The sequence below is a fragment of the Alosa pseudoharengus genome, unplaced genomic scaffold (genome assembly GCF_046254945.1).
Source record: "Alosa pseudoharengus isolate Yale_2024_CS ecotype anadromous, Long Island Sound unplaced genomic scaffold, YU_APseudo_1.1 YU_APseudo_1.1_scf_14, whole genome shotgun sequence".
Lineage (NCBI taxonomy): Eukaryota > Metazoa > Chordata > Actinopteri > Clupeiformes > Clupeidae > Alosa > Alosa pseudoharengus.
This window is the reverse complement of record NW_027468609.1, coordinates 37,716,408-37,731,082: the sequence shown is the minus strand read 5'-3', so window position 1 is coordinate 37,731,082 and position 14,675 is coordinate 37,716,408. Positions and strand designations below refer to the sequence as shown.

Genomic DNA, 14,675 nt, shown 5'->3' with positions numbered 1-14,675 from the left:
GAGGTCTATTGTCCTGTTTTTCCTAGTTGGGCAGTCAACAAACTGGTAAAAGTTTGTGAGGGTGGAATCCAGTGTAATGTGGTTGAAGTCACCAGAGATCGCAAAGAAGGCATCACTGTGCTGAGTTTGGAGCCTAGCGACTGTAGAGTGAATGACATCACACGCTGTGTCCGGGAGGGCTTGAGGCGGAACGTAGACACAAACAACAGTGGCGTGCGAGAACTCCCTCGGCATGTAGTATGGTCGTAGACTGACCGCTAGTAACTCCACATCCTTACAGCATACAGTCTCCTTCACTGTAACATGTCCGGGATTGCACCATCTGTTGTTTATGTATAGCACCAGTCCGCCTCCCTTCTTTTTGCCAGAAAGTTTATTGTCTCTGTCCAAACGAGCTACACTGAAGCCGGGCAGCTCAACGTTAGCTGGGGGGGATATGGCTTGTTAGCCACGTCTCCGTAAAGCATAGCAAACTACAATCCCTGTACAACTTCTGATTTCTTACCAGGGCAGCAAGTTCGTCAGTCTTGTTGGCCAGTGAGTTCACGTTTCCCATAACCATCGAAGGAACTGAGGGCTTGTGTTGCCACTTTGTTCTCCCGACGCCTAGTCCTCAATTTAACTCCCGCTCTGCACCCCCGACAGCACCACAGCACCACAGCTTCTTCAGAGCCCTATTTCTACTAGCCCAGCTGTCTGTACCACGTCCATTACGTACACTATCATCACGATTACCACTGCAACCTCCAAGCTATGTTGGGCAGAGGGTCGAAATAAGCATGGTATGCTTAGTGGACACCGTCTTATTATACACGCAAAGACGCACCTCCATTTACAGACGCACTGTGACTATCACTGTCAATAGACGATCGATCATAATCTCCAAAAGGATATTCTCCTTCAGAATCAGAATAGGTGAATAACATAACAACAAATAAGAACAAGACTTCATCAGACGCAAACATTTTTCAACATTTGGTGTAGGCCTATTTCTGCTTCGATTTGTGCAAAACTATGGCCTGCATCGCTTCCGCGTCATTAAAAATGCACGTCTTCGTGTTTCTCACGTGTAGCCTGTATTCACATGTAACAAGTATTTCCTGAAAACTTTGTGCAGCGATTTTGGGTTTGAATCAAGGTCTGGATGCCTAGCAAATAGTGGAGGAGAGTACAAATGAGATGTCACCGTACTTGGATCTATCGTCTATTTTAATCAGTATCGTTGTTTGCCGCAATTACAAATACCCTCGAGGGCCGGATTACATTATTATTTTAACATACGTCGCGGGCCGGACGCGGGCCGGATTTGGCCCGTGGGCCGGGAGTTTGAGACCCCTGGCCTAAACAAAGCAGCATGCATAAAAGCAACTAGGCCAAATTACTGCCTGATGAAAATTTGACTATTTCAAAGTGTGCTCGTTTTTTTTGGATGTAGGTAACACAATTTAACAATGTATAGGCTATATTTTTTTCATTTGATTGGTTCAACCGCCACCCGCCCGAATTTAATTAAAATATATTTCTTCACGTCATCCGCCACGGAGCCCGTGGCTGTAACCGTGAACCACGCATCTCTAATGTACATGTGTGTGTGTGTGTTTGTCTGTGTGATGTGATGTGTGCTATAAAATAAATTGACCTCTCTCCCACGCACAGAAACACAAATACACTGACACCTAAGAGGCAGATAAAAATATGCACCAAACTAAACAAATAAAACACAATTTTGGCATACCTGTCTGAAAGACTACTTCCTTTCCCCCGACACCTGCAGCCTCCAGGTTAATAAAGGCTCGTACTTTCTTAGCCCAGGGGTGCTGGGTAATGAAACCATGACTCGCCTAAAGAGGAGATGGAGAGAAAAAACAAAATGATAAGGGGCGTAACATCCTTAAAAACAAGTGTTGTTCAACCTTTTTTGAGCCACATTACATTTTTTACATTAAAAAAAATATTCCGCAGCACACCACCAACCAAAAACGTAACAAAATTACACACTGTAGCCTAATACAGCAAAAATAATGTCAATTTCCCTTATAAAAATTAAATGTGTGCGGCAGATTTGCAGAAAACATGTGGGTGATTTGTGGGAAACAAATGAGTTCACTAGAAAATATTGCCCGAAGTTTGCCAATGTTGGCCGCTAGAGGAAAACTTCCAGCAAATTTCTGGCAACAATGAGAAGTTTGCAACTGGTTGCAAATGTGTGTGCTAGTGATTTGCCAGCAAACTTAGCCAAAAATGGCAAACTTCCAGTGAACTTCTGGTGACAAACCTAATTTGTATATGCCATTGCTGCAAATTTGCTGTAACATAGCCAAAAGTTAACCACAACTGTTTGCCAGAAACCTAATTTGCATGTGAAAATATGACCTTGCTACAAATTTGCTGCAACTGTTCGCCAGAAACCTGAAATTTATGTAAGGGTTAGTCTCTCCATTTGTTTACAGTTCAGTTCAGTCTGCATTTTCCCTTTTCAAGAAGGCCTATCCATCGCTGTTTTAAATCTTTTCACCCATAGATATTAGAAAGTTAGACATTGCATTGTCAGTCAAGTTCTATTAAGTGGCGTAAGCTACGTGAATGCAGCCGTCATATTGCCGAGGGCAAACACCTTACAGTCTATGGCAGGGGTGTCAAACTCATATTAGGTAGTGGGCCAGATTTGTTGGAATGAGACCTCGTGGGGGAGCCGTCATTGTCATGGTCATTATCATTTTTCTGCATGGGTATATCAGAGTTTTATTTGATGATATCACTTATGAGCAAACAAGTACAAATAATGTGCTGCTGTCATATACTGCTCTTTCTTGAAATGCCCTACTTCCATGTTAGTTTTTCCACTTCTTCCTTCCTGAGGATGGTTTGTAGTGCTGGGTTTAATCAATTTATCATATCATATAGATATTGCTTATACACATTGTTGAAGACAACTGGATGTGAATATCTTTTTTTTCTTCTAATTTCCCCTTCCTACCTAAAACATCTGGGGGGGGGGGGGTATGAAACCTGCTGGCGAGCCTGATCTGGCCCCAGGGCCTTATGTTTGACACCCCTGGTCTATGGGCAACACTTGCCGACAATCAGAGAGACCTCTCTGATTTCCAATCAAAGACACCTGTTTCTCCATTGGCCTCCAGTGATTGTTATTAGATTGATATTAGGAATCTGCTTGCATGCAAAACCTTATTAAACAGGGATTCAGGGATAAACAGGGAGGCATTTGACAAAGTAGTTACTGAGGAGTGGAAGTTGGACATTGCAAAACTAGCAGGCATCACAACAGACAATGCATCCAACAACCAAAAGGCCTTTAAAGTGATGGTTTGGAGTAATTTCACTCTAGGGTCCTTTGCACCATGACCCCGAGCCAAACACCCCCCCGGAACCTGTTTTCCCTTGGTCGAACCCTGGTCGAGTAGAGCTGTCAGAAACTAATGACTTTCTGCAGGCGCTTATGGAACCTATAGAGTATCTCGTAAATTACCCCACTAATAATGCCCTTCTACAGAACTATGTTCTGTACTCATAAAACGGGGCATTGAAAAGTAAGTACACCAGGAGTTTATTTAAATAACACTTGCCTGATGGATTCTACTCTCTGCTGCTATCTACAGTACCACTGCGTCGGCGTTACTTCTGTGATTTGGGAAAAGCCCGTAAAAGTCCTGCGCTACTCGACCAGGGTTCGACCAAGGGAAAACAGGTTTAGGGAGGGTGTTTGGCTCGGGGTCATGGTGCAAAGGACCCTAGGGTGAAATTACTCCGAACCTTCGCTTTAAAGATGAGTATATGGATTCCTTGCTTTGGCCACAACCTGCACCTGGCGGTTAACAAAGCCATCAACATCTGCAGGGTATCTGCCTTCACCAGGTCCTCAAAGTGGTCACGACAACTCAAAACAAAACAGAAACACCTTGGACTCCCAGAACACAATTTGATACACGATGCACCCACCCGTTGGAATTCCTTATATGATATGGTGGAGAGATTTCCAAGCTCTGTGTGCAGTCCTGGCAGAGGACAGAAAAAAATGGCACCTGATGCCAAAAGACAATGACATCACAAACCTAGAAACATAAAAGAAGTCCTTGAGCCACTGAGTCCTTTTACAGATGCACTCAGTGGTAAGAAACACACTACACTCCTCTGTCTTACCGCTGTTATGGAAGATGCTCTCTTGTCTCAGTGATAAGGAGGATGACTCTCTACTGAAATGAAGCGAGTAGTAAGGGAAAACATCAACCAACGTTATGAGGATAGGGAGGTGCAGCTTCTGCTAAACACTGCCACCTACCTAGATCCAAGATTTAAGGACAGTTTTGTTGCTCTGGAGGATGGCGTGAAGCAAAGTCTCCTTGAGCAAGTGGGGAATACCGATGATGGAGCTGGTACATCTGAAACCCCCATGGCAATAGGAGCAGAGAACTCGAGCCAAAGCAGGCCATCAAAAAAGTCAAAGACTGATCTGAAGCATCTGCTTTCAGCCATTTAAGGAGAGAAGAAGGGCAGTGATGACACATCATCTCAAGCAGGGCTCTCCACACAATAGTTAAATGGTGAGTTCCTGGTATATAGCAAAATGCTAGAACTTAGCACAGATGAAGATCCGAAGAAAAGGTGTGGTGTGAAATGCTGTGAAAAATTATGCAATTTTGCAAAAAACATGTTCATCTTGTTGGTGGAATGGCTGCACTGCTATATCCATTGTTTTGTTTTGCACTGTTGTTGTTTTTACAGTACATTTCTGGACGTCTGTAATGTATCTGGGGACACTAGTTGTTGCACTATGTCCATTCATTGCACTTTATTATGTTGTTCTATGCTCTATTGCACATGTTTTGTATGTCTTTTTATTTTTTTTCAAATATTTTAATAAAGAAGTTCATGTTTCAAGTTATATTGGAGACAGAGGGTGGGCGTATAAGCTACTAATAAAGCAGGAGCAACCAGTAGGCTACAATAAGAAGACTGGCTGTGTTCTCATGAACCGGAACTGTCAGTTTGGTTAGATAGCAGGGCTCCAGACCAAAATTTGAGAGTGTGCGACTGAATTTTACATCCAGTCGCACATGTGCGACCAGTAAATTTGCCTCCTTTTTTTTTTCATTGAAAGTGGCACGTCAATGAATCCGGTATTTGTGTCAGGCCAATGAGTGTGAGAAGATGAGTGTGTGCGGTACGCAGTTTAAACACAATACACTAGTTAAACACAATCTTAGCCTCAAGCATAGAGTATGCCGTGACATGTTAATAAATGAAAAAGCCACTGCCGGTTGCTTTTAGAAGACAAGAGGCTTTAAATCAGATTCAGCTTCAAAAGTGAACAATAAAATGTGACACTGAATTTGAAACAGCACATTGTAATATCTGCATCCATTATCAAAGTATTTATTAGTAATACAGTGGACATTAGTAGAAATGTGAATATTTGGTTAGCATGTTGATTTACGGTGTGTGCCCCTACATTTTCTGGTTGTGCCCCTAAAATGTTCAGTTGGGTGCCACTGTGCTCCTAGTGAAAAAAGTTAATCTGGAGCCCTGGATAGGGCAAGGCTATTTAATTAACAATTGTCATGCATGAAGTTGAGATTAGAGATTAGTTTGAATAATGAAGTGTAACCTCTCTGAACTTCAAATATCAATTCAGCAAATTACTTTTATGATACAATGACATATTTGTACTGTTTTGGACACCCTGCCATGACGTGTTAATGATAGCTATTTGCAGCCAATATTGCCTATGTATTTTGGCTATAGCCTACTCTCCTGCTTAGTTTTTCACATAGGACGGCAGAATGTCCCATTCTTATACAATAAAGGGATGTTAGCATTTATTTGCTGATAGATAGATCAGAATTTAATGCTGGTTGCATGTGATTGGTTTGTTTAAATTCACTTCAGCAGAGACGTCTCGCCCATTTCACAGTCCCCGTCTTGACGTAGCTTCCATCTCTCCAAAATTCGGGCCCTCACAGTCTCACTAAATTTACACACACCTGCAGAACATTCTCCTCTGCCCCATTGAAGAGAAACACAACTCCATGCAGCAGTGGAGTGGACAGGTTAGCAAGGGAATGCAGCACCTCCAACATGACTGCACAGCTTACAGCATCATCACTTGCCCCTAAAACATACAAACACACAAAGTAAATTGTCAACAAACTAAAAATACATACACACAGCCACACTGTGAAAACATGAAAACATAAACATACCCACCCAGGAATGATATTCGAGTATGAAATAAACAGTATCCTTAGGGCCAGTATATTTAAGTTTTATTTAGTTTATCCAGGCAATGTTAACATATTGGTTAATATAAAGGTGTTTTCGAACAATGGCCATGAAATTTCAAACCTCAAACCTCCTTCAGAGATGGGGAAGGAGAATTACAAGTCTATTAGCCCTATCGTGTGGTTGGCGCCACAAGGGATGCAAATGTCTTTCGGAAGTTTGAGACCAACAGTTATCATTTTCTTGTTCAGTGCACACACTGCTTAACCTTCTAACACTGTTCCGGTCAAAAATGACAGATTTACACATTCCCTGTACCATAAATATGGCATTTTTCATCAGATTGCCTCAAGATCTTATGATATCCTTCACAAAAGGCTTTTGAACACATAGAGTTTATTTTGACTACTTTCTTTGAATTTTGAGTGATTTATTCAACGTAGAAACAGTTTTTTTGTTTACAGTCAAAAATGACCGCCATAGGAAATAAATGGGAAAGAGAATAATTTTCATCCAGGAGATAAAAGACATCTCCTTACACACACTCCTACCACCAATGTTCCCACACACATGCATGCATGCACAAACAGAAGCACACACACACACACACAAACAGACACACATACAGTACATACACATGTACACCCACTCACAGACACACACACTCAGTACATGTTGTCAGTTCATGTTGTCATGTTGCCACTTGTACGTGTGAACCACCAATGTTCACAAACATAGGCATTCACGCACATAAAGAAACACACCCACCCACACACACACACACATGTACACCCACTCACACACACACACATTTACACCCACACACACAGTTTATGTTTTCAGTTCATGTTGTCATGTGAACCACCAATCTTCACACACACAGGCATGCACACACAGAAACACACACACACACAGACGCATACACACACATGTACACACACACACACAGTTCATGTTGTCAGTTCATGATGTCATATTGCCACATGTGCAGGAAAACCACCAATGTTTGCACACATATGCATGTACACACACGGAAACACACACCCACACACACACAAACAGACACACAAACAGACATACACACACACACACACACATTTACACCCACTCTCTCTCTCTCTCTCTCTCTCTCTCTCACACACACACACACACAGTTCATGTTGTCAGTTCATGTTGTCATGTTGCCACTGTGCATGTGAACCACCAGTGTTCGCACACATTCACACACATACAGAAACACACCCACCCACACACACAAACACACATAATGTAGATGTTAATGTTCTAATAAGGGTCTGTTTACAATAATGTTCTATTAAATAATACTTTTTGTCATGGTATTGGTATTTAAGAGCAGTTAAAATTGTCCGGTCAAATTTGACCGCGAACAGTAAATTAAGGGGGGTAGCAATGAACAGTGTTTAAAGGTTAAATAGTAAACATATTTGCAGTCATACAGCCTGTGAGTATGTTGATCACAAAATGAGATGTGACCAGGCTCATCTTGAGGCAGCTGAGTCTCTACTTGGCTAAACAACTTTAGGAATTTTAGTGAGTGTTGCTATTTTATTACAGTGCATGGAAAAATCCATCCATCTACCTAGCACTGTTTAGTACAGTGCATGCAAGTACTGTTATTCATAAGCTTCTTATTACAGTGCATGCAAATTTTGCAAGCGTTTTTCTTTTAGGTATGCCATGATAATCCCACCCCCAGCACCTGACAAAACCGGTTCTTATTCCTAGATGCTAGACCAGCATAAAGTTGGTGCTGAGCTGGAACCCGTTTTCCTGACCCAGAGCCAGGTTTATCTGTGTGGAAAACCAAAGAACTGGTTCAGGGTTTGTCACTGCAGTGTTTCCCATACATTGACTTACTTGTGGCGGCCCACCACCATATCAACATTGACCATGAAAGTGTTGTGAATCAGAATAATTTCTGTAAATGTACATACTGTGTTATGGTCATTTGTGATTTTGGTACCCATGTGTACCCTGTGTGTGTCTTTGGTCTGTATGCAGTGTATCCATTGTTTATCCTTGAATGATTAGAATTCAGTAGGCACTGTCTAGGGCAGGGGTGGGCAAACTTTTTGGCTCAAGGGCCACATTGCGTTTTGAAAAATGGCCGGCAGGCCGCACAACAGCCACCCCCCCCCACTACACACACATAAAAAAAATATTTTTTTTTATAGCCTATAATTTAGTATGAAAAGTATTTCTTTTAAAATATGAATTGCTTAAAAATACTGCTAATTTTATGCTGTTTAACAAATGTATAAATTGTGCACTGTCGCTTTAAGACAGTCGCTATAATTCACGTCTATTTCTCAATGATCTTCTGCCTGCTCCGCTATGGCTAGTGCTGTACCTACGGCTGGGCCCTCTCACAGTTTTTAAATGGTCAGTAGTGGGAACTACTGTTGCCCTTATGATTTCCTTTTAAAAGTTTCTTATAAAAAGGAGATATCAATTATCAACAATGACAAGCCAGCTGGAACCTGTGGCTCTCTCTCCCTCTCGTGAGTGCAGACGCTTTCCCAATTAAATGGATCGCATAATGTTCACGTTAGATCTGCTGCAAAGGAGATAACTAAGAGTTAACTTCGTTTAACATGATGTTATCTCTATTCAACATGATGTTTTGACATTGACATTGTAAACGTTCTCTAAGGGGGGGTGAAAAGCAGTTTGCAGTAAAGCTAACCAACGTCGTCTCTATCGCAGGAAAAAAATAGCGAGCAGCCTGATAACCAAATGAAATGCTCGGCGGGCCGGATGAAAGTGCTTGGCGGGCCGGATCCGGCCCGCGGGCCGCAGTTTGCCCACCCCTGGTCTAGGGACCTTTTGGCTTATCCTCAGGTGTGACTCTCTATTGTATAGACTAGGGAGCAAGGATGGGGGGAGCAGACCTCCTATTGTCACCATTTGGCCATGAGCAAGTTGGGGTGTTAAAACAATATGTGGCCAGGCCTTTGAAGCTTAATTAAAGAATAACTAGATGTACCGCAGAGCGGTACAAAATATGACCGCCGCCCAGTCCAGCACATTTTTTCCACAAAAAGAAATCACGCTGAAAGGCCTATATGATTCTAACTGTCTCACTAAATTGCATTATACACACTCAATTCTCACTGGTATCTGCTAGACAACAAGTACCAAAACATGATTAGTTAGTAGATTTCACATGTAAAATTAATTTTATACAACCCCACCTCCATCTTGCCTGTTCATAATTCTGAGAAATTCTTGATTGTTTGTGTTATGTTTATGTTATGTGTGTGGGTGTGTGTGTGTGTGAGTGTGTGTGTGTGTGTGCGTGCTTGTGTGTGTGCCTGCGTATGTGCCTGTGCATGCAAGCGTACATATGTCTACTGTGTGAGTATGTGTCATACGTATGATTACTGTGAATGTATGTGTGTGTGTGTGTGTATCTGTTTGTGCACATGTGTGCACATGAAATGGGTTAACATGACCCCTGGAGGCAAACATACGGAAAAAAATGGTCATCCTAGGCCCTACAGTTCTCAAGATATTCACAGAGAACTGTGTCTGCCCTACCCTCCTTTCGGGGGGTCCAGTCCAGCGGGGGGGCTACAGATCAAAACGAAAAATGACGGTTCCATGCTATTCATGTGGGGGTACATGCCCACCAAGTTTTGTGTACCCCGGTCTTTCAGTGTCCCGGGACTCATTGACGGAAATTTGGGCATGCGAAAAAAAAAAAAAAACATTCTGACTAAACCTATATGACCGCCGCTTCGCTGCGCGGCGGTCATAATAAAGCTGACCAGGCCTGATGACACAACAACAAGAGACCACATCCCCACACCTTTATATTGCATACTAGAGGTCACTCCTCTTTGTGTGCAACTTATAAGGTTAAGATTTGTTTCTGTATAGTTAGAGAATCCTGGTGAAACCCATGATTGGGTGACACAAACATGCATCTCTCCCTTGAGGGGCACTGGCCCCTCATTGAAAAGAATAAAAGCCTGGATCCTGATATTCCATCGTCCTGACTGGGTCTTAAGATAAATATGGCAGTAAAAATATCAACACCCACACAATGATTTTCCAGGTTGTACTAAATTGTGCTTAAATCTGGTTAGCATCATAACCACGCTGCGCTAATTTGTTAAAAACTGTTGCATTCAATTTAATTCTGCAAACCTACCACCACAAATAGAATTTAATTCTGTGGGAAACACTGCACCGACTCCAAACCAGCAATGGAAGTGTGTTGGTGGAAAAGGGATATGTGTCTCTCTCCATTCAAATAGGAACTATTACTATTGATACAAGGTACCTTCCATCTATCCACCTCTCCATCAATTGACATCAATCCATTCATTCATTTATCTATCAACATCTAGCTGTCCATCGGTCATCCATTCATCCATCTACCTAGCAACCAGCATAGCAACCAAAATGATTATCATAGCAACTAGCATAGCACCCTAGCAACATCCTAGCAACCATTTCAATTATCCTTGCAACCAGCATATCAATTACTATATTTAGCATAGCAACCACCAAGTTCACTCTAACAACAACCTAGCAATCGTCTCAATTACCTTAACAACTGCCTAGCAACCAATACCACAATGCCAACCTAGCAACAGCAAGAGCAACCAACATGATTACTGTAGCAACCAGCATAGCAACCACTTTAATTAGCATAGCAACCACCATGTCTACCCTAGCAACACTCCAGACTAAATCTAAAACCTTATATTGTAGTTGCCTAGGGATGCACCGCTACCGGCATCGGGTCGATACTGCTGTGAAAAAAAATCTCTGATGCTGCACACCAATACCACTTTATTACACTAGCCACGTTTACATGGACGTTTTTTGTATCAATCCGATTGAAATTAATCTGATTAAAGATTCCAACCGACCGGTTTATATGAGCGCTAAATAATCTGTGTTTACATGGAACAAGCATGTAATCATTTAGAAGCTCCTAGTTGCCTTGGAAAACCCATTTGTTTACATAAATTTACATAAAATTAATAATCCATAACTCACGATCAGATTTTCTTTTTTTTTTTTTTGGGGGGGGGGGGGGGGTTAATTAGCAAGACGGATGGATCTGAGTTGAATCTACAACATATTATCATTGCACAAATGGTTCACCGTTGAATCTATAGTTCACCTAACCTATACAAGTGGAATACACTTTGTTGAGTGTATGTGCTAACCCCGTGGACATCTCAGTAGATAAATTTAATAGATCAGTCTAATTTGTAATTTGAAAGCATACATTTTGTAAATTTGATTGAGAAATAGCCTATGTTATTAGATAAATTTAATTTGTAATTTGATTGCTTATATTCAGCTGCAGTTTGTGAACAACAGATGCAATTGCAACTTTATTCAATAGTTTAAACTATGCATAGTCTCCTTCACTAACTGCTGGTTGCAAGCTTCCATCTTTTTCTCTCTCGCTCACTCTATCATTCCATAAAGGAGCCACAGCACTTTTAAAAGGGTCTCTACAGCAAAGAGTATGTCTACAGTCTGCGGACAGTGTAAAATAGTCTTAATTAATAATCAATGTTTCCGCTAGATTTTTTTTTAAAGTGGTGGCAGGCCATCCCCCCCACCCCAAGGTTACAAGGCTACAGTATGAGAAAACTGGGGGTCGGGGGTGTCACTCCCGGGATTTTTTTTTTATTATTCTAGTTGCTAATCACACCATTTAGCCTAACGTGACTTGAGAGGGACAGGATTCAGGAACTAAAGACAGGCCCATCTTCTATCTGACTCACGTCACATTAACCCATGCATTAAACCACATGTCACTGCTTGAACATACCGGCAGTTCACGTTGACAATAGAGAAAACACTTAGCTTACTTTGTTTATGACAGAAATTAAGATTTTTGTGCCAACATGTTGTAGAAACACAACCCACAACACTGCCTTTATTTAAAGCAAATCTCTTTTACTTTCTTTGGTTAGGCTATAGTCCGCGATTCACATTACTAGGCTAGTGCATACAAAGTGTTTTTGGCCAAGTTTTGCTTTAATCCAATTTACCTTCGTTACTACCAGTCGTTGATTTTTTACTGTGTCGAATTGCGATTGAGTGCGCATCTAAGGTTGCCAACCATCCTGAATTGCCCGGGACATCCGTATTTTGGGTGATTTTGATTTGTCCCGTCAGGGACAGCTCCAGTCCCGAATTTTAACCACAGCCTCATCAACCTTCTCAAGTTGTCAATGGCCAATAGTAGGCTACTGTAAACGCACCTGGAACAAAGGGTCCAGTCTCGCCGCTACCACCACGCACATCTCGCACTGTGCGTAGAGCACCAAGGGACGGAGGGGACAAAATTTAGCCAGAGTAGCTTTACTGCAAACTGCTTTTCACTCTTCTTAGAGAACGTTTACAATGTCAAAATGCACCAACAGCATCTTACATAAGGATGATACTTTTTGGGTCCTCTCTCAGTCTCTATTATGCAGCAGATCTAACTTGAACGTTATGCTACTCGTTTTAACTGGGAGCGCGTCTGCGAGCGCACAAGATGGAGGCAGGTTCCAGCTGGCTTGTCATTGTTGATAATTGATTTCTCATGAGGACCATGAGAATCATGAGGACAACAAAAACAACGCTAGGAGATTTCGGAGTTATCCAGTTCCCACCACTGACCATTTGGACTGTAATAGAATATGAAGAGTGGTTTTTGCTTTTGTGTAATGGAATTGGTGAGTCTTGAAGTCTTCAATAATTTGTTTCCCTTAAAACTAAGCATATACATGAAGCACATGATATGCCAAAATACATTCCTCTCAGATAGCTCTTCTACCCAGATAGCAAAGGGGCGTTGAGGGGCGTTGAATCCACGTTTGTTTGAAGCGGCGGAGGTTGATTCAACGTGGATTCAACGCCCCTTTGCTATCTGGGTATTTACATAGCACTGAAAGTGTCCCTCATTTGGGGTTGAGGAAGTTGCCAACCCTATGCGCATCTAATGTAACAGCGGTGTCTCCGTGGAGACATCCACTCTCCATGTTCCATTTTTGCTGTTGTTGCGAGCAAGCTATTAGGCTACGATATGGGAAATACTTTCAATACGATCAGCACTAGAATTGAATGGGTTTTCCTTAGCCTGTGCTACACCTTTCCAGTTGTGCAAAAATGTTAGTTTTTGCGATGTTGACAAACATGCGTAGTATGGAAGCTCTTTATAGCTGCCACTAACGTCTATAAAAACAATATATTTACGGAATAAAACTAGACAGGTACCTCAGATTAGCATTGCTGTTTATTGTTAAACTGCAATTTTCAGCAGCCAGCGGAGGGCATTTAGCCTACTATGCGTCTGGACAATATTGTGCGTCTCCCCTAATTCTGAAGCAGTGGCTCCGCTAAATGAAGAGGAAACACTGAGAAGAAAGTTAATGTTTTAAATGGCTACATTTAAGGCTACATTAAAGCAACACCAAAGAACTTTTCCTCTGCTGCACGCACGCTATTTGTTTATCCAGCAACGGCTTTGCAAATAACAATGTCCATAGACAAGGTAGAATATGTTGCATGATTTTATGAAAGTATTATGTATTGCGAGATCATGCAAGTCAAATGTGTAGTTTCTTATGTCTCATTCCATCAAACTACAAGCCCGCTACCCGATCTGGCAAACTTACATAATGCGGTTATAGCCGATAGAGGGCCGCGAAGCGAATGCAGAAGTGCAGTTCACCCTGTTACGAGTTGATGAACCACGGAAACAATTTTGGAAACATTATTTTAAGGTACAAAAAACTCTTTGGTGTTGCTTTAATACAATATATAATATGTGAAGTGAAACTGGACGGGCCATAATAACCTCTGACTAGGTTTAGGCTACTTATTATTAAATTGCAATGTGAGCGACAGCCAGCAGGGGAGGATACGTCGGCAGGATTATTTAAAAAGCGGTATTAATTTAAACCGTGGCGGGCTGCCATGCTAAAATAAACGTAGAGGAAACACTGAATAGATTATTTGTTTAATTGAAATGTGGAGACAGGGTCAGTAATGAGGCTTGTTTTACAAGAAAAGTTGTCTATTTTTGGTTAGGTTCAAATTATTAATTGAATTTGATACTAATTATAATTTATTTTTAGGCTTATTGTAACAACCAGAGCAGAAAATAAAATAATACCTGTGTTCCAAGCCTAATAGCCTAATATAAATATTGGTATTGGTACTCGATATTGGCGAGCACACAAATGTAAATACCCATACTCGTACTCGATGGTATCGGTGCATCCCTTTTGTCTATAGCTCAATATTGTCTATATCGCAATGTCTGCGCGGGTGCAGAATGCAGAAAACGTGTACATTTTGGTAGAATATTCATTAATGCGTAAATGATCAAGACCAACAGATTCCTGAGATGTGTTCTAAACAAATTCATCATTAACAACAATGCAAATTGG

General features: G+C 41.5%; 1 protein-coding gene across 4 annotated transcripts in view; it reads right to left on the bottom strand.

The window, feature by feature from the left end:
* Positions 1-14,675, bottom strand: part of ermp1 (endoplasmic reticulum metallopeptidase 1) — a 129,824-nt gene that overhangs the window by 90,029 nt on the left and 25,120 nt on the right. For all 4 annotated transcript variants that reach the window (XR_012986829.1, XM_076284892.1, XM_076284894.1 and 1 more), the window contains exons 3-4: positions 6,000-6,127; positions 1,736-1,841 (exon numbers count right to left, since the gene is read on the bottom strand). Coding sequence is in view for 3 of the 4 variants with exons in the window: in XM_076284892.1 (XP_076141007.1) it covers positions 1,736-1,841; positions 6,000-6,127 (234 nt within the window). In the remaining variant the exon portion in view is untranslated. The remainder of the gene's footprint in view (positions 1-1,735; positions 1,842-5,999; positions 6,128-14,675) is intronic.